Below are 26,712 nucleotides of genomic sequence, written 5' to 3' on the forward strand. Positions count from 1 at the left end.
CAATCACCAAGGTAACACTGACTTTTTCAAAAGAAAAAACCCATTAACTAATTTTAGGCACACAGAAGTGAGTCATGTTTGCCTATGGCAGTACATCAGCAGTGTATGTGGTTATCTCAATTTGTCCTGAGGGTTTATCTATTCTATAAAGGAATAAAGTATTTTATTGAAAAAAAGAGCTATTAGACTTATAATTTTGCTGCACAATGAACCAAAAAACATGATTTCCTTGTGTTGTAATAGTGACAAAGGGGGAGGTGTAGTAATTACTCCCAAACTAGGTCGCAGATATTGCTAGGAACCCCAATGCAATAAATGGAGACAAGCTAGAAGCAAGGCTGTAGTCAGGATTTATATTTTTATTTTTTATTTATTCAGTCATCATTTCAGTGACTGTACATTTTATATATTGATGACACATGAGTGTGTAAGTGTTCTTTCAAAGACGTCTCCACACTGGCAGGAAATAAATTAATGGTGAGATGTGCTGAAGCCTTTAGCATATGATCTAATAATAAGTCAGTAATAACTTTTTTTAAATGCAGAGGACAAACTTCAGTGTTGTTATTGGTAGCTACAGTTCTGATTCGGATGGAGCACCCTCGCACATAAATATTAAATACTGAATGTACTAAACACAAGTCCACCCCCTACCTTGATTTACTGCGTGGTCAACTATCCAGCCCCCCCCAACCCCCCATTGTCGGTTTTTCACACAGCCGCCACTTGGCGGCGATGTTGCACTACTTTTAATGAAAAGAAAACGCCTGCCTGCTTGCTTGCGAGCTCAGTGGATAGTTGACCACGCAGTAAATCAAGGTAGCCACATAGGCTAAGTAGGACACGCTCATTTGTAATATTTATAAGGCTTGTAATGTGTTTTGCCGTCTTAGTTTTACTACATGTTAATAGTTTAAAATAAAATGGCATGGTGTTTCTTGAAAATGCACGCGCGTTATTGTACATTTTTCTTATGACTGTATAGTTACTACCAGTGGTAAGTGTTATAGCAAATGTAGTATCTTAAAATTAACAAGGCTGGACTAAAATTGAACTTCTAGATGTCTGAGCAAAGGAAAAATATTCCTTTTACCAGCCTTTTCATTTGCGGCACAGTGTTTAAACCTATCATTTTATAGGCAGACATAAATCTTTATGACCTTTATTGCACACTCATCCTGTACGCAGTATTCCAGCTCGGGTAAATTATATGTATTCGCGTAACATGTTACATTTTTGTTCCCATATTGACAAAACTGAGCTGAGATGGGGGTCACAGTTTGCCCACTTTGTAAACCACGGCCACAACATACATTTAAATTAGCTGCTGACATTCGTGACACGGTGGTTTTTTTGAGTAACTGTTTTGACTGGTGGCCAGATTAAATGTAGACAACTGAATGCTATTCAATGAAATTACAGGTACTGTGTCATCCTAACAGGTAAATCGCCGTAGTATTGCTTACAAACCTCCGCTTTACTAGTGAGTTGATACTGCTGGAACCCCGTGATGTGGTTTGGTGTGGGGGAGGATAGCAGCTACCAGCCAGATAAACACTCAGCATTGGTTTGCACAGCAGGAGTAACATGGCGGCACAGTTAGCCAGCAGAAATGTTGTTTCACTACCACGAAGGTCAGAGCTGCGTCTTTTAAACGGATTTTAACAGCGAGGACACAGCCGAAAGTATTAAATCGTAAGTAGCCACACGTGTTGGTGCTCCTTGTTGAGACGGGACGTGGTGTTTTCGTTGTGAAATCCATGAGCCGATGCGAGGTCTTCAATCTCGGTTGTGTGTCTGGCACAGGCTCTCGCTTCGGCGTTAGCTTATTAGCAAGCGTTAGCTTCTTGGCTAAGCCCGCTGCCTGTGTCCATAGTGTTTTCTGCAGCAAACTCAATTAGACTGCTCAGACAGCGGGCTTGCAAGAGACTTATTGCAATGTTGTCCGCTGTTTCTATTTGGTGGTGGTATGGTCACAAATACGTGTGATGTAAAGTAAAATGTAGCGTGCACAATACTTTCATATGTCATTGTTTTTTGTGCTGAGTGAGCGGGTGGCCGTGCATACAACACCGGACTAAGTTCGCCAGTTACAGCAAGAACGTAGTTAGCATGCTAACTGTTTAGCTGCAGGCTAGTCTGGCTGGTTGGGCGACGTTGTCAGAATATACGAGTGAGTCAGGACAGTTCTCACCATGTGTTTTAGCGGACTGTTAACCGTGTTTGTTGTTGTATTAACCATGCCTCCGTGCTACCTGCTACGTTAGGTAAGTTGAAATTTCTGCATTTGTTCAAGGTGAAGGGACCGTTCTCATTTTGTCTTTATTTTTTTGCTGAACTGAAATATTTCTCCTGTGTTTTGGCTTGCGTTACTTTGTATAGTCGAGGTGCTCTACTAATAGGCTAGTTAGCGGCCAAGCTATAACATGAGCGTTATTTCACGTAAACCAGTAGCTTCTTCAGGCGCTTGTAAAAAAAAAAAAAAAAAAACCCAAAAGAATCAAAGTATTCTGAAAGTTGTGCATGGATTCAGCTACACACCAGAAACCCAGACTTTAGCTCCACACTCAAGATTGAAAGAGGAAAAAGTCTGCACGGTACTTGCAGTTTGTTGTGGTATTGCTTTCCAAAGACGTCAGAACATGTTTAAAATAATCGGGTGGCGGTACAATTACTAGGGCTTCATTGAGGAGATGTAAATAGAGGCAGGTCTTTACATCGAAAGATGCTCTCTGAACACGTAGGGCAGTATGGGGGAATGCTGCTTAGAGGTTTGCTTTGTTGTGCCTGCGTGGAGGGTACACTGCACTCCTCTTAAGGGCTCTCCTGCTTGACTGATTCAGGACTATACAGGCAGACAGCTTGTGCCATTTCAATGACTGTCAACGCTGCTCTCAGTAATGCAAGAGGAAGGCATCCTGTGAAACCAGTTGAGCAGTTTCTGTTACATCACTCTTCCCACCTGATGGTGCACAGTGCACAGGGTCACATCGCTGACAGGAGATTTAACATGACATGTTGTCCAGCTGGGGTTTGGCTGCATCTTCAGGGCTTCTGTGAAGATGTGATGTGATGGATTTCTGTCCGATCTACCTGTAGTCATATGCAAAGTAATCTCTCAAGAAGTTTAAAAAGAAGACAGCGTGTCATTTACAGCATATTGGAAAAGGGCCGGACCATATAAATGGATGAGTTTAAAAGATATCTGGTTATTACTTTTATCTGCATGTTTGTGTTAATTAAATCATTTTAAAAATGCTCCCCCCTGCTAGCATGAGCAGCACTATATCTTCAAGGCATAGTGCCTGAAGTTATTAAATTTGCAGTGTAACAAAACTTGCTCTCTACTATTTCTTTTTGTGGATCATGGCTGATCAAACGGTTTGTGTTAGACATGGAGCATGCCTATGACGCCTGTGACAGCCCTCTCCCTAGTTACAAAGTATGCAGTCCTGCGCTGATGCATTCCTATAGCTTTTGTTTGTTTTGTTTTTTTAAGGTCGAAAGCACCCTAGTCTGTTGTAAGAATGATATAACAGGTGTCCTCCTTTGGCAGGTACAGTGAAACATTAGTTTTGACTTAATAGTGCAGAAGAATAACCGTGTTGGGATGATGACAGTTCAGGAATTCATGTCAGTGTGTATGTAAGTATGTGGATGTTTATACAAGGATAACTGACTGGAGGTTTTCTCACACTGACTTGGCGCAGTCCTTGTAATGGTTGTTATCTGGAAGTAATTCTCTGCCTGAACACATTGTAAACTACAGCAATAGCAACAGGTGTGTGACAGTAATGCCCTGCTTGTCACATGAGCCGGAAACGATTTTCTACATCCATCTCTTGCTCGCTAATTGTCTTCTCTCAGTCTGGGCCTGTTCATTTCCTTCATACTAGCCTGTCTTTCTGTTTTGTTGTTTAACTCTTTGAGGTTGCTCACTCTATGTTCTGTGTGTGTTTTTTAAATTCCACAAAACAGATTAAACTTGGAGACAAACCTTTCATCTTGTAAGCACCGACTTTTGCCCTGTGATAGGTGGCTTTGTTGCGTCACCTGAGTGATACTGTAATCATTTGACCCTTGGTCTTTTGCATATGCTGCCAGTTCTTTGGTTGTTGTCTGCCACTGTTGGCCTCATAGGATAGGCCCGTAATGACTTTGTTTGTACTGCAGCCCCACTATAACTTAAAATTACATTTTTGTATTGATGCCAGAAATATGCTTTGTGATTTATGCATATGTTTCATATGTGTTAATATAAGACAATTTCCTCAAATAAGCAAAGATTTTATTTGAATTTAAAGCATAAATTATAGGCTATACTAACCTATGAAACAGTTAACTACAGCCGAGGTGGTTCCAACAGTTGCTGATGTTGTCTGTGGCATCTCAGTAATTTATTTGTATCTTGTTAAATTTCATTTATTAACATTTGTAGATAGAATTATACTTGATGTAATACACTTTGATTGAATTTTGAGCTCAAAAGAGTTTTATCTAGCTATAAAACATTGTGTCAGTTTTGTCTTAGGGATCATCTGTAGAATTTGGTCAGTAAATTCAAGTGAAATGCGGATTATTGTGTATCCCAAGTGACTGCACCTCATAACACACAGATGTTGGAGCGAATACCTAAATTACACAAGGTCCCGTTAAACTTATATTACAACTGGATTTGTTTTGGGCTTTTAACCAAAGCCCCATTCAATTCATAATCAGTTTTAGAAGAATTAACATATGTCTTCAGAACTCACCTCTAGTCTTTAAACTCCATTTAGAGCTGAAGTGATCACAATCGATTGATTAGTCTATCAATTGAAAATTAATCTGCTACGTTTTTGATATCAAATTTGAAGCTAAAATGCCAAGAACTTTGTGTTTGCAGCTTTAAGTCTTTAATTTTCCTGTTTTCGGTCTTCTATGATAGTAAATTGAATATCTTTTGGTAGTTGGACTGCCCTAAACTCATAGCTGGGCCTCTTTATTTGAATATTCTTAGGAAAATAGTCATTAACAATTCCTATATCAAGTAGTGCCATGTTGCTAATATTCTTTTAAAGCAGAAGATGAAAAATAAATGTCACCTTTTTAGACATTTCCCTCGCTAACTACGCTGTCCTCGTTTCCACACACACTTCTCTTTGCTAACAACATTAAGTTGACTCATTTGAACCAGGCTGGAAAATGACATCCATGTCTCTGACGCTTAGTACGGCCAGCTCCTGAACAACACCATCCCCGCCTGTCTCTCACAGGCTCTTTCAATGTGTACTCCTTGGCTCCTTTTTTTAAAAAAATTTTTTTTTTAATAAAGCAGTGTCAGATGACAACATCCAGCGCTGAGAGGCTGACAGGATTCTGGGCTTTCATAAGGAAGTTGCAAATTATTGCTCAAATCTGCACATTTCATTCCAAGACCTAGTGTTAGGAGAAACTACAAGGGCGGCTTTGCTTTTAGTAAACACTACTCTGGAGCAGTAGCATTGTCCCTTCTTCATATTAAATGTTTTTGTAATAAACAACCTTAAATGATTCAAACTGGAAGATAGATTGGCTGCTTGATAAGGCCCATCAGACAAACACACAAGAAAGCATGTAGCTTCCACTTAAGTTTAGATGTAACAGATCGGACTGCATTGTGTTATCTGTCCATCACATGCTGTATAAGGTCCACAGTGGATTCCTGACATGATGCACCACTCCCCCCTGGTATCTGTTTGCCTTGTCTCACTGGGCATCTCACCCCGCTGTCTCTGCGTTTGTGTTGTCATGGAAACAGCAGTGTGACAGGTCCTGGGTGGGCGTGAGGGATGAGCTGTGGGGAAATGGCCAGGGTTTTTTTTGTGAATGTTTTTTTTATTTTTTTTTTTTTTTACAGCGGGGGGGAGCAGAGTAGAGATGTCTAAAGCAAGGCGTGGATGAAAAGCTAAGAGGGCTTTGACATGGAATAAGTGCAGCAAGAGTGTTTACTCCCTCTCAGCTTCAAGGCATGTTGTCATTGTGTCGTTGAGCTGACCTCAAATCAGCCATCCCATCTATCTGTGCTGAGAGTAGGCCTCATCTTGAGTGTGCAGGATTTTTTGGTTTTACTGATTTTATGTTATCCAGAAAGTACAGGGCTTGTCATTAAAGAGTTGTTACAATGAAGAGGCGTGCTGTCGGATGTAAGCTAAATTACGGGGTTTGCTCTGGATCAACAGGAGGAGAACATTACAGTGGTTTTCTGATACTATTGAGCCCATATTCGCTCTAGGATAACTTTAGGCCGCCTGCCCAGCGTTTGGCTATCAAGAGGTCCAATCTGTGATAAATGGTCATGGAGGAGTATGCCTCTCAAAAAGATATGTTCAGGAACATTTATTATATAGATATAATTTTATTTTAATTTTTTTTCTCCTCACATTTTTAAAACCGGCTGTATAAAGTGCTGTACAAGGAATAAAACAAAAACATAGACGACAAAACAAACAAATGGTTCACGAACAATTGAAAGGCAACAATAGAAGACCACACAGCGCTCATGCTGGGTTAAAAGCCAGAGAATAAAAGGGAATTTTCAGATGGGATTTAAAACTTTCGAGGGTGGCAAACAGATGCACTGTAGAAATGTCCCTGATTCATCTGTGATCATTTTACAGGTAAATTCCCTATAGCAGTTAGGTTGTGGTAAATTGATGTAGACTGAAGTCAATTTAGAGGATTTTATAATCTGTTTTGTTTTTAAAACAGAGATTTGTAACATCACACCATTGGCTGCCTCATGCTCTACTCCCATGGAGACTACACGGGGCTCCAAGGATCTTGAGGCTCACAGACAGTCCAGTGATTTCGACAGTCCACACTCCTACCACTTATGTAGGTCAGCTGCTGCAAAGTGCATATTGATCTCTAAAGCTAAATGATATTGTGATGTCTACCGCTCATTGCTAAGAAGGTGCCCTCGGCCAGTTTGGCGTGAACAGAGGTCACATGATTGTGTGACAGTGCTGCAGCTGTTTTCTCTTATATTGTGAGGCTGGTTTTGCTAGCTGTACATTAAAGTAGATCTAAAAACTGTTAAGTACCTCATTTTCATTTCAGGGGAGCTAACCTTCCTTGCCACAGTCACTACTGATAATGGTAATAAAATGTCATTTAAAAAATACATTTTTAAACATAGAGCTTATAAAGTTCTTTATGAAAATGCATAAAATGTCCCCTCAAAGGTAGATCATAAGTGTATAAGATTTGATTGAATTCTCTGTTAATGGAGGACATGTTGGGGTTGTACACAATGGTCAGGGAGTGTGCTTTGAAGTCTTAATTTGTGTGAGTGGGTCGATTGCATTCCCCTGCTCCACAATGTGTTTGTGGCACTGGGCGCTAGCATGTGGTTGGCACCGTTCCCACTGCCCAGGGTGGAATCCTTGGCACAGAGGGAGGGAGAGAAAACTTGGATTGAGCAAGCCGCCTGCTGGAGTTGGGTGGGTGGTCCAAAAAATATGCAGCGTGAATCATTCCTGAGAAAATCTAGTATACAGTCTTATTCTGGAACGGAGGTAAGCGGCACTCGTTTACCACCATCACTTAGCCAGGCTAAGGTAGTATGGAATGACGTGCAGAGCAGCAGCATTTCTCACTTGCTTGTCATAAAGCCAGAGGAATGTGGGGATTCAGTTTCAGGCTTTTCATTTCTACACACATTGTGAGGGTCAAACTCTGACCAGCATGATTTCTCTTTCCCTCTGTCCCATTCTCTTTCTCTCTCGCTCTCTGCTGACTCAGCAGTGCTCCTTCAGTGACCTATAATATGGTTTTGCTTGCTTTATATTTATCGTTTTCAGCATGGTAGGGAATCTCATTAGCCGACCAGGGTTTTCTATCTAGGAACACTGTAGGTTATTATGGCTAAATTAAGCACAGACCCATCAGCAGAAGTACTTGTTTTGCTTTTATTAATCACTGAGAACATGAAATTGTTGTGCAGGTTCATGAGCCTCGTATCACGCCCGGTTAACTCCCACAATGAACCATGAATGGCGAGTGAAACGACCAGTATGAATCGCTGAAGATTGTGTGCGTGTGAATCTTTACGTTGTGTAATGGACGGTAACTAACAGGTAGTTTGTTTGGTTTTTTTCAATAAAAATAGAACAAAAAACACTCAGTGACTGTGACAGAACAACAGCACATACCAATTATTTCCCCCTCATTCAAGAAGATGTAATCAGAAAAATATTAGTTTTTTATATATATAAAAATACTCATTTTCTGAAACAAGGAGAGGTGGGGATTAAAGGTTGATGTCAGATTCCTTACTGTTTGGCAGTCATAGTTCAGGCACAACCAGGGCGAATTTGAGTGGCTGTAGAATATATCAAAAAGTTCTCACAGTATACAACTATTGAACATATACATACATCCCCGCTGAAAAGTCATACAGGCAAAATACACATCCCGAGTTTATTTATGTGTTACATACAGTGAGACTGTCAGGGCTCCAGATCCGTATGTTCAGAACCTAGAGCTGGGCCATACGGCCAAAAATGTTACCATGATAATAAATGTCAAATCATTATTTCAAGTTTAAAGGCAGATTTTTGCTTCTTAGTGAAAGTTGAAGAAACCAGAACCGTTTAATGGTGTTTCTAAATTTTTCTTTGTCAGAACAAATACTTGATGCCAAACAGTGATCACTTAAAAAATCTGAGAACAATTATGATAAAATCTTTTTTCAACAAATATGCAGGTGTAAAATTAAGTAAAATGTCTGTCAACAAAATAAATTAATTGCTAATTTGTTCATGATTAAAATGAATGATCATGTGTTATATTGTTGAGTAAAGTTATATTGCAAGAATTATAATTTTATTGTCCAGCTTTTTTTGTTTTTTTTATAGATTATATAAAAGTATGCATATATTATGTTAAACATATCATATAAGATGTTTAACATCAGGCATGTGCAACCACACATGAGGGTTCAGTGTTTAGGATTTTTTGCAGGGATGACCAGCTGAGAGAAAATAAACTTCACCTGCTGTGCTGATTTTAATGAAGGAATATGTCACCCACTTTCATTCATGTGTTTTGAATAACAGTGGAGTTGTAGAGCCTGTGGTGATGTCAGGCTTTGGCTAAACAGACGCTACCTGCAAGCATGATAACTTTACTGTCAGGGTTTAGCTTTTTATGGGATCTGCTGAAAGCAGTTTGATGAAATAAGGCAGGTCTTGAACTTTTTCTAAAGTGGGGTTGAAGGGATAGAAAGCATTTTCCACTTTCCCCTTGTATAGGCTAATTGGCAATGAACATGCACTGCATATGTTTCAGAAAGTAAGATGCCGCCACCGCCACTGCCACTACACTAAAAGGCCAGCTCTTTTGAATCAACTGGGTAATAACTTTTAGAGTATTTGGAAAGATTGTGCATATTTCCTTTCATTTTGGGTTTTGTGTATTTATGCTACTAATGCTAAAAAAAACAATTTGGGATTATGTTTGTAATTCATATGTAAGCAGTGAAATTCTAAATAATTTATTTACATTTCCCCCTCAACAGAATAGCCAAAATATCTATATTTGTCTTGCATGGAGCGAGTGTGTGTTTGTTTGCATGTTAAAATGCTCCCACTCATACCTTCACTCAAGAGAGTTGAGGTTTTGGCACCTGAAGATGTGGGCCGTCAAAACAAAACCGCCTCCCATCTCATCTGGCAGTGGAGTGCAAAACAAAGGCATTCGTTGGAGAGTTGATTACACAGGAGAGTCAGAGCCACAATGCTACTGCTACAGAAGCTACATCTTAATTTAAAACCCCCTCAGTGTAGGGGTGGAGTTCTTTGGCCCTTGATAGAAATTATAACAGATGAAGAGATTAAGTCACCAAATAGTTCATCGCCCTATCACTATATGGTCATCATTAAAAACAGAATATTTAGACACTCGGCTAGATCACCAGTGTTTTGGAAGTTGCCGAACACTTATTGGGACACTTCTAGTCACATTTTAACACAACAGTGAATGTGTGATTAGTATCATGCAGAGTTAAACAAAGCTGCTTAAGTTGGATATTTCCCCATTTTCTGTGTAGCGTAGTGGCCATACCATCATCAATAGATACAAATGGCACGGAGGACACCCAGCCAGAAAACCTACAAGAGTCCCGTTTTAGAGTCCAGGGTTTCATAGTGGTATCTGCGGCCAATTTAGATGGAAATGGCGGATATGCTTTTTGTCGCCACAAATTCTCAACATAGCAGTTAGCAAGGGTTGGAGAGGACACACACTACTTTCTTTTCAAAATGTTATACTTGAGATATCTCAACAGTGTTATTTTCATGTTGAGAAAACAAAACATGAATAAACTACATTTTAGCTCCTATTACCGACTGTCTGTAAGTGACTTGTTTTACTAAATAAAGGTTAAATAGCCATTATTGTAGAGTCTACTTAAATGGAGAGAATGACTGAGAGAAAGGGGAGAGGAAGGCTGCTTCTCTTTGCTCTGTCTGGTCCAATTACATGTTCCTCTGTCAGTTAATCAGGGAATGCCGGGGTTCAAAGGCATCCCCCTAAAAGTGCGCCACAGATTATTACCCTGCTTACATGTTGGTTCAATGGATCAGACAAAGTGTTTGAACCTCTTTCTCTGTCCTTTCCACTCTCCTCCACCTAATTTAAATCCTAATTTAACTTTTTTGTGTATGTGTTATGCAGAATTTTCAGACACTGTGTGTTTGCTGCGAGTCCGAGCATTGGCCTGTCACATAGACTCAGTCTTCGGCTGATAAGATGACATAGTTGTGTCAGCTGATCTAGTCTTCCCCCTCCCCTCCATGCTAACATGGCACCTCCTTATCCTGAGTCTACTTCCACTGTACAGCCTCGGGCCTCCACAGGAACTAATTCCTTCCAAACTGTGACAGGCAATAAAAGATGGCGGACACACACACACACACACACACACAGGCACAATAGATGTGCAGTTGACATGCAGACCAGTCACAAGATGAGCTCCAAATCATCAAAGCATGATACAGTCAGCCATGCACACACATTGTTCTTTCTGCCCACACCCTTTCTCACACCCTAACTCTGCGTTTACGTCGCTGTTTCAACTACACACACGTTTGCTCTCTCGTCATTATTACTCACCTTTTTACAACACGTCTTATCAGTCTCATTATGGTACTTACACATTTGTGTTTACTGTCCCTGTGGTCACAGCTGAAGGACCTGGCTGTTGCTATTTGAGCAACAGATGTAAGGGCACCTGGCACAGGGTTGCATCTGCGTCTGAGCAGCTCATTGAAATCTGCTGGCGTAGTGCCAAAGTGTAATAAAGAAGTGTTTTATGTGAGGATCTCTGTGTATGTTGATATAACCAAGACTGCAGGATTTTCAGTCACAATTGGCCACATGTTTAGCAGCTACATACACCTCATTACATAAATGGTGAAAGAATACATGCAAATTGACATTTTTATATTTTTTGTGAATGGCAATTCTTTGTGTCTTTCAGGATAAATGAATGTGTCATGTGCACAGAGGTTTTCAAACATTATAGCACGCTCATACTTATTTTTCAGGCATTTTCCGATAAAAGCATAAAACAGCGTTACGAGTTAAAGATGGTTTGTGAAAGATCTTTTCACAAACCATCTCTTCTACATCTAGCAAGGTTTTCCTGCCCATAGGCACCGTTTTTCACCTTCCCAGAGAAACCCAGTACAGCCTCAGTCCTGTAATGTTTGCTATTGAGCTTCTCCACTGACGTAAGTGGGTATCAAGTGCCTTGTTCTGGGGCATCCCTACACATAACTGAGGCAGTAAAGTTTTAGATTTTTAAACCATGTCACATTGCCAGCTCATGGGTTTAACAACAGCTGCTATGTGCTATAAAACAATACAATTTTAAGCTTTCACAGGCCGCATATCTGCTGAAACAACATACCTTATACATATGATGATATGACATGTTTTACAGAATAATCTGATATTGTGATTCACCACACCTCAGTTGCTCCTTTGCAGGCCCCCCTCCCTAGATAGCCCAAAATCAATTGATTATAGGTTAGGAAGAGGACCTTGGTCAAACCTTGGCGTTGGTTTCATTTGGGTGCACATCAGCCTTGATTCTTATTGGATTGAAAGCCATTAGTGGGCCATTCAAAAGCCACCCAGTAGGGGCTCCATTGGTGTTTAGCCCTTCTATGACCTGGCCATAATGGTCAATTTCTAGCACATGAACTATCTACCCTTTGTCCTATCTCAACCTGATTAGCTGGCTCATTAGCATTGTTAGCCCAGCCTTGGTAACAAAGTCTTTCACCCGATGGAGCCCATTGTCTACTCTGGAAGGAAAAAAAGGGGATTACAACTACTCCCCAAAGGCTTGGTTTTAGGCAACATTTTCTGCTCACCTCCCATAATCAGTCTGCTTGTGTCTTCTGAATGCCACTTGTCTTGACGAGAGTGAACCACATTCAAGGCTGTATGAAGTTTGAGGAGAAATCGGTTGTAGTCAATCAGTCACTCTTTATGGTGTTCAGTTTCGGTTCACAACGGGTTTTGTTTCGCTTTCATTTGACAGGGATCATTTTGTTTCGTCACAAACATTAAGGATAATGTGAGGTTTTACGCTGCGTAATGTATAAATGTAGGCGGCCTAATAGTTATGGTTTAATGGGCTGCAGTCTGTTTAAGGGCAGCTTGAACTTTTAACCTGATGATCTTTGACCTCTCTTTAAATACCAACAGATGGTTGGACTGTGTATTGGGCAAATTAGATTACTCTCATGATCTGTGCTTTACTGTGTTGGTGCATATTTGTAGCGTGTATATTTCCCTTGCTTCATCTATCTTTGTGACTTTTCATAGTTGCATTGAGGATTTTTTTTGTTGTTGAAACATTCTTAATTTTTAAATTGCGTGTAGCTTTACTGATTGTGTCAATCCAGTATTCAGGGTAACATAAAACTCAGTTAATGTTGCTGCTAAAAGCTCAGTGACAGTCTTGGCAGGGTTGTGTGTTTTTCTTTAGGTTACACCATGTGTCATTCAACGTGTGTGTGCCAAGTAGAAATCGCTCTTCGAGGATAGGAAGCCTAAAAGGAGCACCCCCTTCTCCCGAGGTCTTCTGCTCTAGTGTGTCTATCTGATTGATTTGCACAAAGGCATATGTGCATGCATACTTCTGGTGTGACTTGCCACTGGTCTTGGATCACACCACTAATGTCACCAGCAGGTCCCCACCCCTAATCTCACAGGAAGTGTTGGCACGGCTCAGCTGGTATAATGTGTGAGAGGCACAATCTTGAATGTTGTCCATACTGATACTCATAAACTCGCATATAAAAGTATTTGAATTGATGGAAGAGGCTACCACAGCAGGGTCCTGGATGCCAGCAGTCCGTTAAAGTGATGGATGTAACTGGATGTAAAGATGCATCAGTATTGCTTGTCAAACAGTATTTTTCTGTGTTGAATGACAACATCTTTCTGCGATTCATTTCTCTTCTGTTGTACTGCTGATTGATTTTCTGAAAGGAAATAATAAAACTAAATCGATCTTCTAAGCAACTGACTTAAATTTATAAACAAAAGACTCCTAATTGTAAAAAGTCTATCTCTTGCAAGGTTTTTTTTTTTTTTTGAGCCAGTTTGGCAATTTGGAAATTATTACTGCTAAACTAGCTCAGTAGAGGGTTTTCACACTCTGCCTTATTCTGTCACTCAGTCTACAGATCAAGTGCCGGACTGAGACTTAGCATGTGACAGCATTAAAGCTCAGAGGAAATTCCTCCAGAGGATGAGAACTAAGAGCCATGCAGAAAGGGAAAGAGGAAGGTGCAGTTGAGAAATATGGAGTTTCATTAAAAAGATGATTGACTGCAGCATTCAAGATATATCAGCAATTTTATGCTTTTACTATACTTGGTGCTTAGTCCTATATAGATGCAGAAGAAGGGCTTTTTTTATTTCCGAGATTGCATGTTTAAACTGGTCACCTCCCCTGACTCGTCACAGATTTCTGTGTGTGTGTGTGCCGCTGTTCAGAATACTGAATATCACCTTTCCACATGGCTTCTAGCTTTTGACATATGCAGAGTTCCAAGGGGGCATCGGCTTCCTCACTAGTTATGTCAGCACATGACGTGAGCGCTCTCGTCAGCTGGCTCAATTGGCAGGTATTTGGGAGAAATCACCCAGACCAAGAGGGGGGGCTAGAGCCTCTATATGTAGTACAAGATGAGCTCTTCCACAGAAGCGTTTCATTGGGAGCTTTTTTTCCAGCATAGTTAAATAGCCTAGCAGATTCTTTTGTCTGAGAATTCTTTTTTCTGAGTTACCAGTTGCATTTTCTAATTATCCAAGTGGGAATATGATTTAAAATTGAAACTTTTCTCCTGACTAATTAATTGTGTGCCATGATTTAAAAAGCACTGTGTTCCACGATGTAATAGGCTTTGAGGTCCCCAAGGAAATGAGGAGCCTCTGTGTAGACACTTAACTTGCAGTTCCATGCTAACTTAATGCAAACAGTTAGCGCTACATATTAGATTAGATAACTTGTTGTGAGTTTGAAGGACATTAACAGTTAACTGAATCGCTGTGGATGTTTAAATCGCTGAAGTTAGCTTGTTGAGAATAGAGCTACAGCGATTTATCAAACTATTAAATGAATCACATTTTTCACCATTTAGACCAAACAACTAATCAATTAAAAAAATCGACAATGAAAATAATCATTTTGCAGCCCTAGTTGAGAAAGGTTGTGATATTTTTGTGCATGTACTTGAGCTTTGCATTCTGCTGACTGATTACACTCACTCTTATAATGCACTTAAAATACAAAAGATCAGCTTTCTTTTTAATTAGCTGTTTTCAACTGTTCATTTAAAGCTCAGTAAACATTACTCAGTGGGGCTTGGAAGTATGATTTGTAATATATTTTCTATGTAGATCTTGTGCAGTACAGTTTTCACTGTAGGGAGTTGTAGTAGTTTTTGCTTTTTCTGCAGATTAGTGATAAAACATGAGCAGCACGAGGTTAAATCCTTTCAGCCCAATCAGGAAACATCAGGACACCCCAGCATCCTCAGGAGCTCTCTCTAAGTAGTTCTTTCAAGGTTTTCTCTTGGTTTTTCTGATGAGATTTCCATGGGAACTGTCCCTGTCCTCAGTTTTTTTTTTTTTGCCTAACAGTGAATAAAAGCAACACAAATTAAATAAAAAAAAAAAAACCCATCAACATTGTCTTTAATATAGTTTGAGCTAAAACAATTCATCTTTTTAATTGGCAAATATTTTGATTATCAATCATTTCCACGAGGTTCCAGCTTCTCATTTGTTAGTATTTTCTACTTTTCTTTGTCTTACGTGATAGTAAACTGAAACTGGATTTCAGACAAAACAAGAAATTTGATCAGTAGATTAATTGATAATGAGAATTAGATAGTCGCAGCCATAAATGTATTATTACATCACGTTTCATCATGTAACTACTGTAGTACAAAACGGCACAGTACATTGCAGCGAGAATCTGAAAGCATTCCTTTATTACATAGGGTTATACCTTTTTAGCTGAGCGTCGTGCTGATTCACTCTACATATTGCTCTTATTTCTTTCAGCAGGGAGAAGTGGATGATGCTTAAAGGTTTCCTAGGATTACCGTCTTGCAGCAATGGCCTGAGGGACTCTCTGGACTGAAACCAAGGTAAGAAGCAGAGCCACAGCCAGCCCTCTTTTACGCAACTCTACTGTGCAATGTGTCAAAGAGACGTTCCAATCCAAGTACAAACATCTAAACAAGATTAGACCTCATGCAGCATTTGGTTTATTGGCTTGTGTCGCCATTTATACTATATCTTAGATGATTTATCTCATTATAAGGGAAGTGCATAGATCATAGTTTTGATATGAAAAACCTCTAGGCATTTTTTCACAGCCATCAGATGAGCCGCATAGTGAGAACTTTGTTACATGTTTACATAATGCAGTTTTCCATTAATTAAAACAGTGTTTTAGGTTAAGGTTCTCCCTGACTTGTGCAGATGTTACTGTAAAATGGAAGTGCTGAATTCTCTCCACAAAGTTCTTACTTGACTTTTAGTTTTGGTAGTGTCCAGATCTAGCCATTTTGTAAAAGTGAGGGCTGCATCCAATAGTCCCGTTGGTCTGCAGTGTTCATCCATCTTGTGTGGAGAGGGAAAAAAACTGTTGAAATCACCATTCCTTCTGTGAGGTTCCTTTACAGGTTACAGTTCAGATGGTGTTGGCTAGAATGTGTCTTTTAGGATTACTGTATTGCCAGCAGTTCTTACAACACCATTTTCTGAGTGGACTTCTCTCAAAATAATAGTTTGCATTAGCTGACATGAGTTTGGTTGCAGTTAATGGACTTTTGTCTTGCTGTATCAGAATATGCGCACCTTTTTTCTGGTGTGCAAAATCCTTTTTTTTCGTCTGAGTCATGTAATGTGTGTTTTCAGAGTCTCAATCCAATATTTATGTTGTCCTATATTATATAATATAGCTAAGGAAGTGCACCCATAGCTTAAAGGTGACCTGTAGTGAAGCTAATTACATTTCCTACAGTGTACTGCATTGTTTTGTATAATATCTATTGAGAGTTGAATACTTTTATTATATCAACAGCAACTCCTCAGAGGCACAGCACATTTGAAAAATGCAGTATCTTTAAAATGTATTTATTTCCATAAAGCAGTTTTGCACTGTCAATGCCAGCATCATTTATTGAAACAACAGACAATAAACAGAGGTTTACAAGTAGATATGTGGCATTATTGATCAATTAACAATACCACGATTAACCCTGATGGAGGATCTCTGATAGAGATCATACATGGAGATGAGCTCAGACTGTCCCTATATTTAACCTTTATACAATAATCTGATTTCCACAGTGACAACTGAACCTCCCCTGGGGAATTGCTCTCAGCCACAGATGAATTGTTGACTATATTGCTGTGGAGAGGTGCTTATTTATACCAGTTAATCAATTTTGCCATCCGTTGACTCTTTGTCTCTCTTCCCCCCCATCTCTGTGGTTCTCTCCGACAAACCCAGAGCCCAGCATTCTGTGCTTATTATACAGAAAGCCCTCCCCTTCCCATCGTGTGACATCCTGAAGTGACTGCCAGCGTTAAAGATTCATGAGTGTGATCGTCTTTCAGTAAATGGGGGGCCTGGCTCTTGGTTGCACTCCGGCACTTTAGAGCCATTACCTTGCAGTGATTCTAGAGTGGACAAGCTCTTGAGTCGGAAACAGGCAAGGTGCATACCTTTCTGTGTACAACCTCAACAGCAGCCTGTTTGTGTGCTGTCATTTTCTGGACTCATACCATTTGAATCGAGTAGATTTGCTTTGTGTACTGAGTAGGGCTGCAACAGACTATTTTCTTTGTAGTCTAATCTGTTAATTATTTATTCAATTAGTCGACTAGTCACAATTATTTTTGTCACCCCCTAACCCTAATTAAACCATTTAACTATCTTTCAAGTGAATTACTGATCTCCACCACACAGCCTAACTAGCTAACGTTCCCATTAAGCGAATGAGGCTTACTATTCAGAATGAACACCAGTATCAACGCCAGGGGGAAACCAGGGAAGAAGACAAGACAGCATTGGCTACTCCTACAATTCACTGATTTATACAAACTTTAAAACGTTTAACTGTTTAACAAAGATTGAACTGTACACTAACAATGCATAGTCTGTTTAGAACAATAAAGCAACAGCCCCCTTTCATACTAGTTTTTTTTTTCAGAAGTGTTTATAGGTTTTAGGCTATAACTTAGTGGAGAATGTTCTGCAACCTACATCACGAGCGAGATGTTCGTTGATGTACTTTAAACCATTACTCATTACTAATAACTTTTTTTAAAGCTGGTTCGCCGACATTGCCAGCGTTGTGTTGGGCATTTATGCTGCGGTGTTTACGAGAGAGAGAGACGAGCGAGAGGATGTGCTGCGCGACTGCACTACTGCACTGATCTACAATGAAATAAGATTTTAAATAGGCCTAGTAAAATAAAATAAAAAAACGAAAATCAGTATATGGCAGTCAGCGTTGATACTGTGGCGGGCCGCCGCAAATAAATGACCGTAAAGGAAACACTGGCCTTCCTCTGTCTCTGCAGCTCTGCTGCTGCTGCTGCAGTGGTCTGAGTAACTGGGATCAGGCTCTGTGGGCGTGACTGGCCGGCCGGTTGGCACCGCTAACCTTGCGGGCGCTTGTGGAGCTTCTCAACCCCAAAAACGTTTGAGCGGATTTTCGATTCGCCATCAACTTTGGTTAAACTGTCAATATTCAAATTCTACACATTTGATTTCTCGCCTCAAAACTGCTCAAAAGTGTATTTAGTAATTAAATGGCGTACAAAACATAAAAACGAAAGCCATTCAGCTGTCCGTTACTTTCCGCTTCTCGCATGAATGCAGACCAAATGCGAATTTAATCCACACAACGCTCTCCTCGCGGGGGTTTTATCGCTGGACAACTGCTGAGTGTTCACACACAACGCGATAACGCGAATAAACACAACTGGCCATTACTATAGCTGTATGAACCCAAAGTAAACATTTTGCTGTGATTAAATAGCAATAAACTGTCAAACTGGTGCCGAAATAACTACAATATGATGCAGATTTATGAATTCATGCTTTGTCATGTCTGTCAGCAAGACAGCAGGGTTGTCTGAATGGAGTTCGGATCGATCAGGGCTATTCTATGCTAAGTTGGTCACAGTAAAGTACAACAATAGCTGGAATAAAGTTACATACACATGTTTTCTGAACTCACCAGGTAGTTCAACTTCCTCGCTTTCTTTTCTCGAAGCAATGTCTAGTTTTGTCCAGGTTTTTATATAAAAATGAAGTAGTGCCAAACGACACTAACAAAAAAGCTAATTTAATAAAAGCAGTTTACTCTGAGCTCCTCCCTCGAGCAAACGGCGTAGTTGTCGGAGCAGAATCCAGTCCGACTACGGGTGTTTTTGTCCAAAACCTGGAGCACTTCTCCCTGCTCCTCTCCCCCAAGTTTAGCAACTCTCAGCCGGCCAGCAGATTTTCAGTCGCCTGCTCTGCCTGGCCCTCTCCACACAGCACTCTGAAGCCGTCGGTGACGTACGGACAATCTCAACGCTGATAGGCTATTGCGACTCAGCGTCGTGCGAATTTCTTGCTTGAGTTAAAAATATTAACTCGCTTGCCTTCGCGTCGCCGGCACCGCCCCTTTCGCATTGCTTCGCACAGCCTGACAGGAAATCGTGGCGCTACGCGTCTTTGCATTGACTTTGTATGTAAACTCACTGCCCCGAACGCTCGTTTCGCTTTTGGTTTGAAAGCACCATTACAGTCAAGCATTCATGGCAGACAGTGGAAGTGTTACTGCCCCGAGCACTTCCTGTAGTGCATTGCAGTTAAGAACATTTCTGGTTGTTTGTTTCTAATATGAAGATTGCTATCTCTCCCTTAAACGGCATCTATGTAACGATGCGTCGACAATGAAATTTCACGTCAGACATCGTCGATTATGTCGACTAATCATTGCAGCCCTAGTACTGAGTAACCTAATAATTTGAGGGGTTTAAATGTCATTTAGCTGACTTGAAGTAAAAAAGAGTGGGCTTGAGGAGATGACTGAAAGTGAATTATATGCACTTATATAATGCAATGCAATTTGTGCTTTAGTAGTGCTGTATATGGAAATACAGTGACACCCAGGGTCTACTGAACACGTCGTCATACACTCAGTGAACCTTCACTGTGAAAAAGGCCCATGACCTATTTTTTGTTCTTGTTGTTTCCGATCTTCCTTCACCGTCTCTACACTCTGATCGCTCATTCTCCCCTAGCTTCCTCTTTGTCATCAGCCCGATCCCCCTATATGTTATGAGTAACAGGCCCGTCACTCAGGTCTTGTTAAATTCAGCCAAGATTTAAGGTTTCAAAATCACATTGCTCTTAATCTCTCTCAGTCCATCATCACATTCCGTCCTGCATCTCACTGTGCTTCTCCCTTGACCAAAACCTAATATCAGAACATCTGGTTCAAGGTAACAGCTGCTGTCAGCGAGGCCAGAGACCCCCACCCAAGTTGCATTCTGTTGAAATGGATATTGTTTTAAAATACGTGTTTGTCTTTAATACCATCTGACATGGTTCTAGCATGTTTCTGTGTGTTTTGGCTCTCTCTGCACTTCTTCTCACCCTTGCAAATATTGAGACGTAAAATGAGAAGACATGAGTCCTCTGGGCCCCTCCCCAGTCATGATTTTGTCTTCAGTTTGGGGGGAAATAAATGGCCCATGTTGCAGCCCTCCAGAAGCGGTCTTTATTGGTGCGCTCTTGTTCTCCAATTCTCTCTCGGGGTCTGTTGTGCCAAGAAGCAATGTGAGGACAGATTACACACCAGCCAGACATTGTTCAGTGCCCCACCATGGGTTTGCTCTTTCTGGAAGGGCCCTTATTATTATTATTATTATTATTATAGTGCAGGAGACTTCAAACACTTCCCCCAAAAACTTTTGATGCAGTTTAATGCACAGTCATGCCCAGCACTCTCTGAGCTCCAGAAGCACTGGGTGTGTCTTTATAATCAAAGCCCTGCTAACCCACATGATTACAGGAATGGCACACTGGCACATGGCCCTCTCCCCATGGCAATCAGACACTGATTTTTTTTTTTTTTTTTTTCTTCCCCCCCCTGTGCATCTGTTTTCCCTCCATTATGCTATGACTGGAATGGGTGATTCAGTGTTTTTGAATCAATAATACAATAATACACTCAGTAGTCACTTTATTGGGTACACCTATAAAATCCAGCCAGCTCAGCCATACATTCCTTGCCAAAGGATGTTCATTTTGATTTACACTGACAGTGTATGTTACTAGATGGAAAATGTATACAAAATCACATACCGTACAACATAACTGGATTTATTTTATACTTTTATTTTGTTAGTTTTTAATTAGAACCTGCCTGAAATCATTCACTTGGACCAAGACAGGGTCATATCTTCATGGTACAAATTTAGCTGGAAGTCAATAAATGATGTAGTTAATGTCTGCTTAAATCAAAATATCCCTATATTCCTTTTCTGTACTGTTTACTTATTTTTAAAAGTAATTGGCAAATGTATTATCAGTGATTATACATCTTGTTTTAGTCTGTTACACCTTTCAAAGTCACTTTCCCTTTTGCTATCAGATGATGATGGTGGACGTATGAAATTTGGACAATAGCAACATACTGCTATCCAACTGGTTTTAAGTCCCCCTGCAGCCGACAGCACCATGTCGTTTGGCATCACTGTTTAACGTAACAGTTGGAAAGTAGTCCTCTGTTTGGTGAAACATTTTGTGGCATGTCGTTCGTACAGCCTTACAGCCTAACAGGTGTAGTTAAAGGTTTCATTTGTTGCGCTTTGAAGTGTTCATTGCAGTCTGATGCAGCATTTCATCTACAGGCTGTACCAGCTGAGTTTGCCTGGACGAAACGTTGTCCCCCTCTCGGGGCAGGAACAGCAGCAGCAGCCCCTTGTTGTCTCTGCATTCCTCCCTCGCCAGACTGGTTGGCTCCAGCTCAGTTCTGGAGAGTCTGCACTTGTGACACCTAAGACATAAGCAATGACACACCTATGATCACCTCCCTCAAGTGCACCTAGTGCTTTCAAAGTCAGTTGATTTTTCAAACTTGAATTTTATCTGTATTCTTTTTTTGTTTAGTCAAATGAGCTGTTTATTACTGTGTAATCTACAGTTAAAAGTTAATATTTCATATTTTGCATATCTCTTAACAAATCAATGCTATATATGATGGAATCGGGGCAATAAAATCTCATTTGTGGTGCATCAGTCTAATAAACAGGTACAGATTTTGGAAAATCATCAATGTTGTGTTGCTGAGGCAGTGTTGTGGCTGTTACAGTGGTTTGATAACCTTCTCATTAATTTAGCTGTGTGAGTCAGTCACACAGATGGGCCGCGATGAAAACCTATAATGAAGTGAAGAGTTCACACTGGCAGGGCTGACCTGTCAGCGCACAAATACACAATTATGTTTCGCTGTCTTTTATAAGCGCGTGTTTGTATAAGAGACGGGAAGAGGGAGGCAGAGTCTGTGTAGGTAGGTGTTGTACTACACTTGTGTAAGTGGAAACCTAAGCTCATCACAACTTCAAAGTAGCAAAACAACCGCATAGAAGGCTATCTGCTCCAGAAACCCCAGGCATTATTTCCAGTCAGATTTGGGTTGTACTTTCCCAATGATCATCAGTCTGCCCAGTGCGTTGCCAGCAACAGCAAGCAGTTGGACAAACTGTAGAGAGCAGTTCATACTTCAAGACAAATGGATGTCATACAGACTTTTTCTTGACTCGTGTTTGTTACTAGTATAGTATTATCTCTTTTGATATTTCCTTTGAATGCAACTTTTAAAAGCTGACAAACTGTCTGTGCCTTTTCCCTTTACCTATTTCTTTTTACTCTTTCTTACTCTTAATAAAAGTATGGTGTGGCCAGCTGAAGTACTGCCCTTGATTTGAAAAGATGTTTCATTCATCATGCCTGTGTGAATTCCCATTTATCCTAACAATGATTTCACACCGCCTAACATAAGTAGCCATATGTCTCAACATACAGTACTAATGAACAAAAGGAAGTGACAGCTTGAAGAACTGCAAATGTGGTAGATGCCTTCCAGAATATGCCAATCAGTCCTATACGTAATGAGGTTACTTACCCAACCCCCACATACCCTACATTGCTTTGAGTCAATGTTATCGGCACACAGCACAGGTGTCCCAATGGCCGACAGTCTCTTATGCATGCATGGATCTGTACTCACGTAATGTAATTTAGTCTCTTTTAAATGCTATAAACTAGGGGTGTAACGGTACACAAAAATCTCGGTTCGGTATGTACCTCGGTTTAGAAGTAACGATTCGGTTTATTTTCAGTACAGTAAGGGAAACATTAAATTGCTGCTGATTTTATTATGAACTTTTGTAAATGTACAAATTAGTTGATTAATTTTTTAAACAAACCTCCAAATTATACATAATAAATAAATTATATAAAATAAAAAAGAATAATAAATAAAATACTGCTGCAAACCACTAACAAGTTCTCCACTAACAAACATTCGCAAAACACTACCACATATAGCTAATAAAATTATATAATAATATGGATTACAGTGCAGCATTCTTCTTAGTCTTTTTTTCTGTATATGAGCATTATCAATCCCAGTTTGAAGGCCTGCTCATAAAAAAAAAAAGAAAACTTTTCCGAAGTCTAAAGTCTGTTTAAATGTCGAAAGGCGTTTGCACTGTGCTCGTTTTTGTTTTTGTTTTTTTCCCTTGTTGCAGTGACGTTTTCCTTCGTGTGATACCGTTAGTGAGTTAGCAAGTTTGATGTGTTGCCAGAAACATACCCGATCGCTACAGAGAAATGGCGGCCCACTGCTTTCGTCTTATCGACTTGTCCGTTGTTGTATTTCACTAAGAAACCAAAGTGTTCCCAAACGGAAGACCTTAACAATAAGGGAGGGGTTTCAAGCTCTGGCTTGTCTGCACTGGCCATGATGCTTAAGTCACTAGTTAGCGAGAGGCTGGGCTAAAGCGGCTGCTTCTGTAGTGCCGCAAGGTGGAGATTTGGTCCGCCACTTAATACGTCCGTGTGGAAACTCGGAATTTACATATGTTCCACACACACAACAAGCCTAATATTTGACGTTAAAGACTGCATTCGGTGGACATGTGCACCGTTCCGAAAGTCCTGTATCGAAATGGTCCGGTACGAATACATGTACCGTTACAATGTCATTTGCAGTGAATAAAATCAAGGCTATAAATGTTCTGCCGATTTAGCTAGACCAAACTTCGACCACAGTTTAACAATTGTGAGTATTAAAGATCAGTTTGTTTGAAAACAAGTTCCTCCCTCATAAGTCTTACGGGCAGGTTAAAGAGCTGTTGTGTACACAGCTGGGAACTCATGATTGAGCCGTTCTGTCCTCGCAGCCTCTTACTTATGTGGGACATGGCTTCTTGGGTTCCCTTTTGAAATTGCTCAGTTTAACGAGGTGAAATTGATTGTTCTTTTTTCAGTCACAAAGTGGCAGGAGTGAGTGAATCATCTGCATGAGTGTTTCATACTGAAGGGAGATTGGTAAGTATCTTCGCAGACTGAGCTCGGAGCCTTACCTGCGTTGAGAGCCATAAACGTGATTGTCTGCGTCATCATCATCTCCCATTATGATCACCCTAAACATCACTGCCTTGACGTCTCTGACTCGGTGTGTGTTGTTTGCGGTCGAGTGTGTAACAGACTGCTGCATAGAATAATGTGCTGTACAATTTCTTTTTCATTGCTAAAAAAATGGTTGTGTTTGACGATTAAAGTCATCCTTTAAACCAGATATTATTTTTTTAGACTTTCAGACCTCCATGTGACCTGCGAGAGCCTTGGCAAGAAAAGGCAACTCCCCTAGTGGCCGATGTTGATAATTAACTCAGTGATGCAGCTCTGTACAGTAAGTGCCAACACCAGTGGCCAGCTGTTTATAGCTGCCCAGAGAACCAGGGCATTCTCTAGGATTAGAAATCCCTCGCTAGTCTGCCCATATGAAGATCGGACTCCCAGCAACAAAAACAGCCTGCCAGCCTGCTGCCCTAGCTGTCTGGCTGTCTGTGTTGGTGTCATTGAGACGTGCCTGGTACTTTTCAGTCTCTCTTATTTGTCTGAACATACACTGACCCATCATTACTGCCATGTCAAGGAGACGTAGGCAACCAATCATATCCGGCCCAGCGGGACAGGCGCAACCAATCAGGTCTAGAATCCCCATGGTAACTTGTGCTGGAAAGCCCAGGCACGACCAATAGGAGCGGAGAGTGCCACTTAGCTATGAGAGTTTAATGGCCTGTTTCTGTTGTCATTAATAAAAGCACATAACCTCTGCTATGGACACTGTTGCAATTTCAGTGGACAGCATAAAGACACCCTGATGGCATTCAAAAGGGCATAATGCAAGGACACATGCACCGTGACGTTTGTGTTCATTACCTGTCCATACACTGTACAGCCCAATAGTATTCAAGTCACTTGTCAACAGAACAGTGGAAATGTGTTTTACCCTTCAGAGTCTCCTCTGCCTCTCTGCCCAATCACCACTGCTTTGGCTTCATCCTTTTGAGCACAGGCCCTACCATTAGCTTAAAGTAGGTCATTCCAGGCCAGGAGGGATCCAGACTCAAGTTTGCATGGTCACTAGCTCTCTTTTTTTTTTAGTTTAGCCTGCTTCTGCTAAGCTATGCTATTCCTCTCTGCTCTGCATTGTGCTGCGCTGTACTCTGTTGTGCCTTATGTAATGGCTGAGCAGTAAGCGGTGTGTGTCGCAGCCGTTTCCATGGTTAGAGTGGCTGTGAGTGTATCACAACACAGCATGCCCCAACCTTGTGCACTGTGCTGGGGGAAAAAATCGTCTTTTTCTGTCTCTAGGTCTCTTTCTGTCTTTCTCGTCCCCTCCTCCAATGACCCTCTAAAGCAAAGGGCTGCTATCACCAATCTTGCATGAACCGAGAAGAAATGATTGTCTTACACATATTTTTAAATGTCACTATTTCCTTTGGAAGACATTCACATCAGCTATGTGGCAGATATCGTCCTATATTGAAACCCAAGCCCATTAGCCGCCGTCAAATAATGGTGCAGATGATGGTGGTAATTAATAAACCATTTCTTTGATCAATAATTGATTTTCTTTCATTTAATAGCAGGAAGTTCGGCCTGTGCTGACTTGGAGGGCAAGAGGAGGAGCAGAATAAAAGATATGTTGATATGGATGCTCAACATCTGCAAAGGGACAAACTTGGCCAAAGTCTCCAAATGCTCTCGTTGTCAGAGAGAACACATGCTATAACCGAATTGGCATTTTGTCTTAATTGCAGTGTGTGAGGTATCTGTAAGAGAAACAGCCCACAGCCAGCTTGTCACTTCAAATCAAGCCACAGAGCCTGGGCTTGATTTCAGAAAGAGCTGTCAAGATATTGTCACATTTGATTTCTGAGTGACTTACAAGGCACTGCAGGTAAAGTATTATCAGAGGTACTCAGTAAATACGGACACATGTTGTGATTATAAACCCACTCGGCTCTTGCTGTCAGCTGACTTTGCTTGGTATCGAGTAACGAATGGGTTTTTCTTGGTACATGGTTGAGCACGCAGTCTGGTGCTGTGGGCAAAGCGCCGTGTTCTCATTTCAGTCTCTCTGGGGAGAGCTGCGCCATCAGAGAGAAATGATTGAATCTCTTTCTCCGCTCCATTTTCACTCATTTCTCCTGGAGTGGATCAACCTGTGCCCCCAGCGCTGGGGTGTGTGTGTGTGTGTGTGTGAATGTGTGTGTTGTATGCAGATACCCATGCTGGCGTGCTCACACACCTGCAGTGTATCGACATAAATCTGCTATTGGCGTTTTGATGTTGCTGCATCACATGTTGTATGTGTGTTTTACGTGTGTCAATGTCATGCAGTTACATTTATGTTTTTTTTTCTCTGTGTGTTTATTTTCCAGACGCTGATATGCATTGAGGATGAGTGGAGTCGGTGAAAACTCATCTGACCCTGCCAGGGCAGAGTCACGGAAACGCAAAGAATGTTCTGCCGAGCTTCTAGGACCCAGGTAAGACTTGTACCT

The 26,712-nt window shown here is 40.8% G+C and overlaps 1 protein-coding gene across 3 annotated transcripts in view; it reads left to right on the forward strand.

Annotated features, from left to right (window-relative positions):
- Nucleotides 1–1,539: 1,539 nt before the first annotated feature.
- The window catches only part of ncoa2 (nuclear receptor coactivator 2), a 58,020-nt gene continuing 32,847 nt past the window's right edge, over nt 1,540–26,712 (forward strand). For 2 of the 3 annotated variants that reach the window (XM_046066619.1, XM_046066636.1), the window contains exons 1-3: nt 1,540–1,695; nt 15,616–15,701; nt 26,590–26,697. In XM_046066619.1, the coding sequence (XP_045922575.1) occupies nt 26,609–26,697 (89 nt within the window). In that variant the 5' untranslated portion in view covers nt 1,540–1,695; nt 15,616–15,701; nt 26,590–26,608. The remainder of the gene's footprint in view (nt 1,696–15,615; nt 15,702–26,589; nt 26,698–26,712) is intronic. The other variant, XM_046066628.1, reaches the window with a different exon arrangement.

Source organism: Micropterus dolomieu, linkage group LG01 (assembly GCF_021292245.1).
Source record: "Micropterus dolomieu isolate WLL.071019.BEF.003 ecotype Adirondacks linkage group LG01, ASM2129224v1, whole genome shotgun sequence".
Lineage (NCBI taxonomy): Eukaryota > Metazoa > Chordata > Actinopteri > Centrarchiformes > Centrarchidae > Micropterus > Micropterus dolomieu.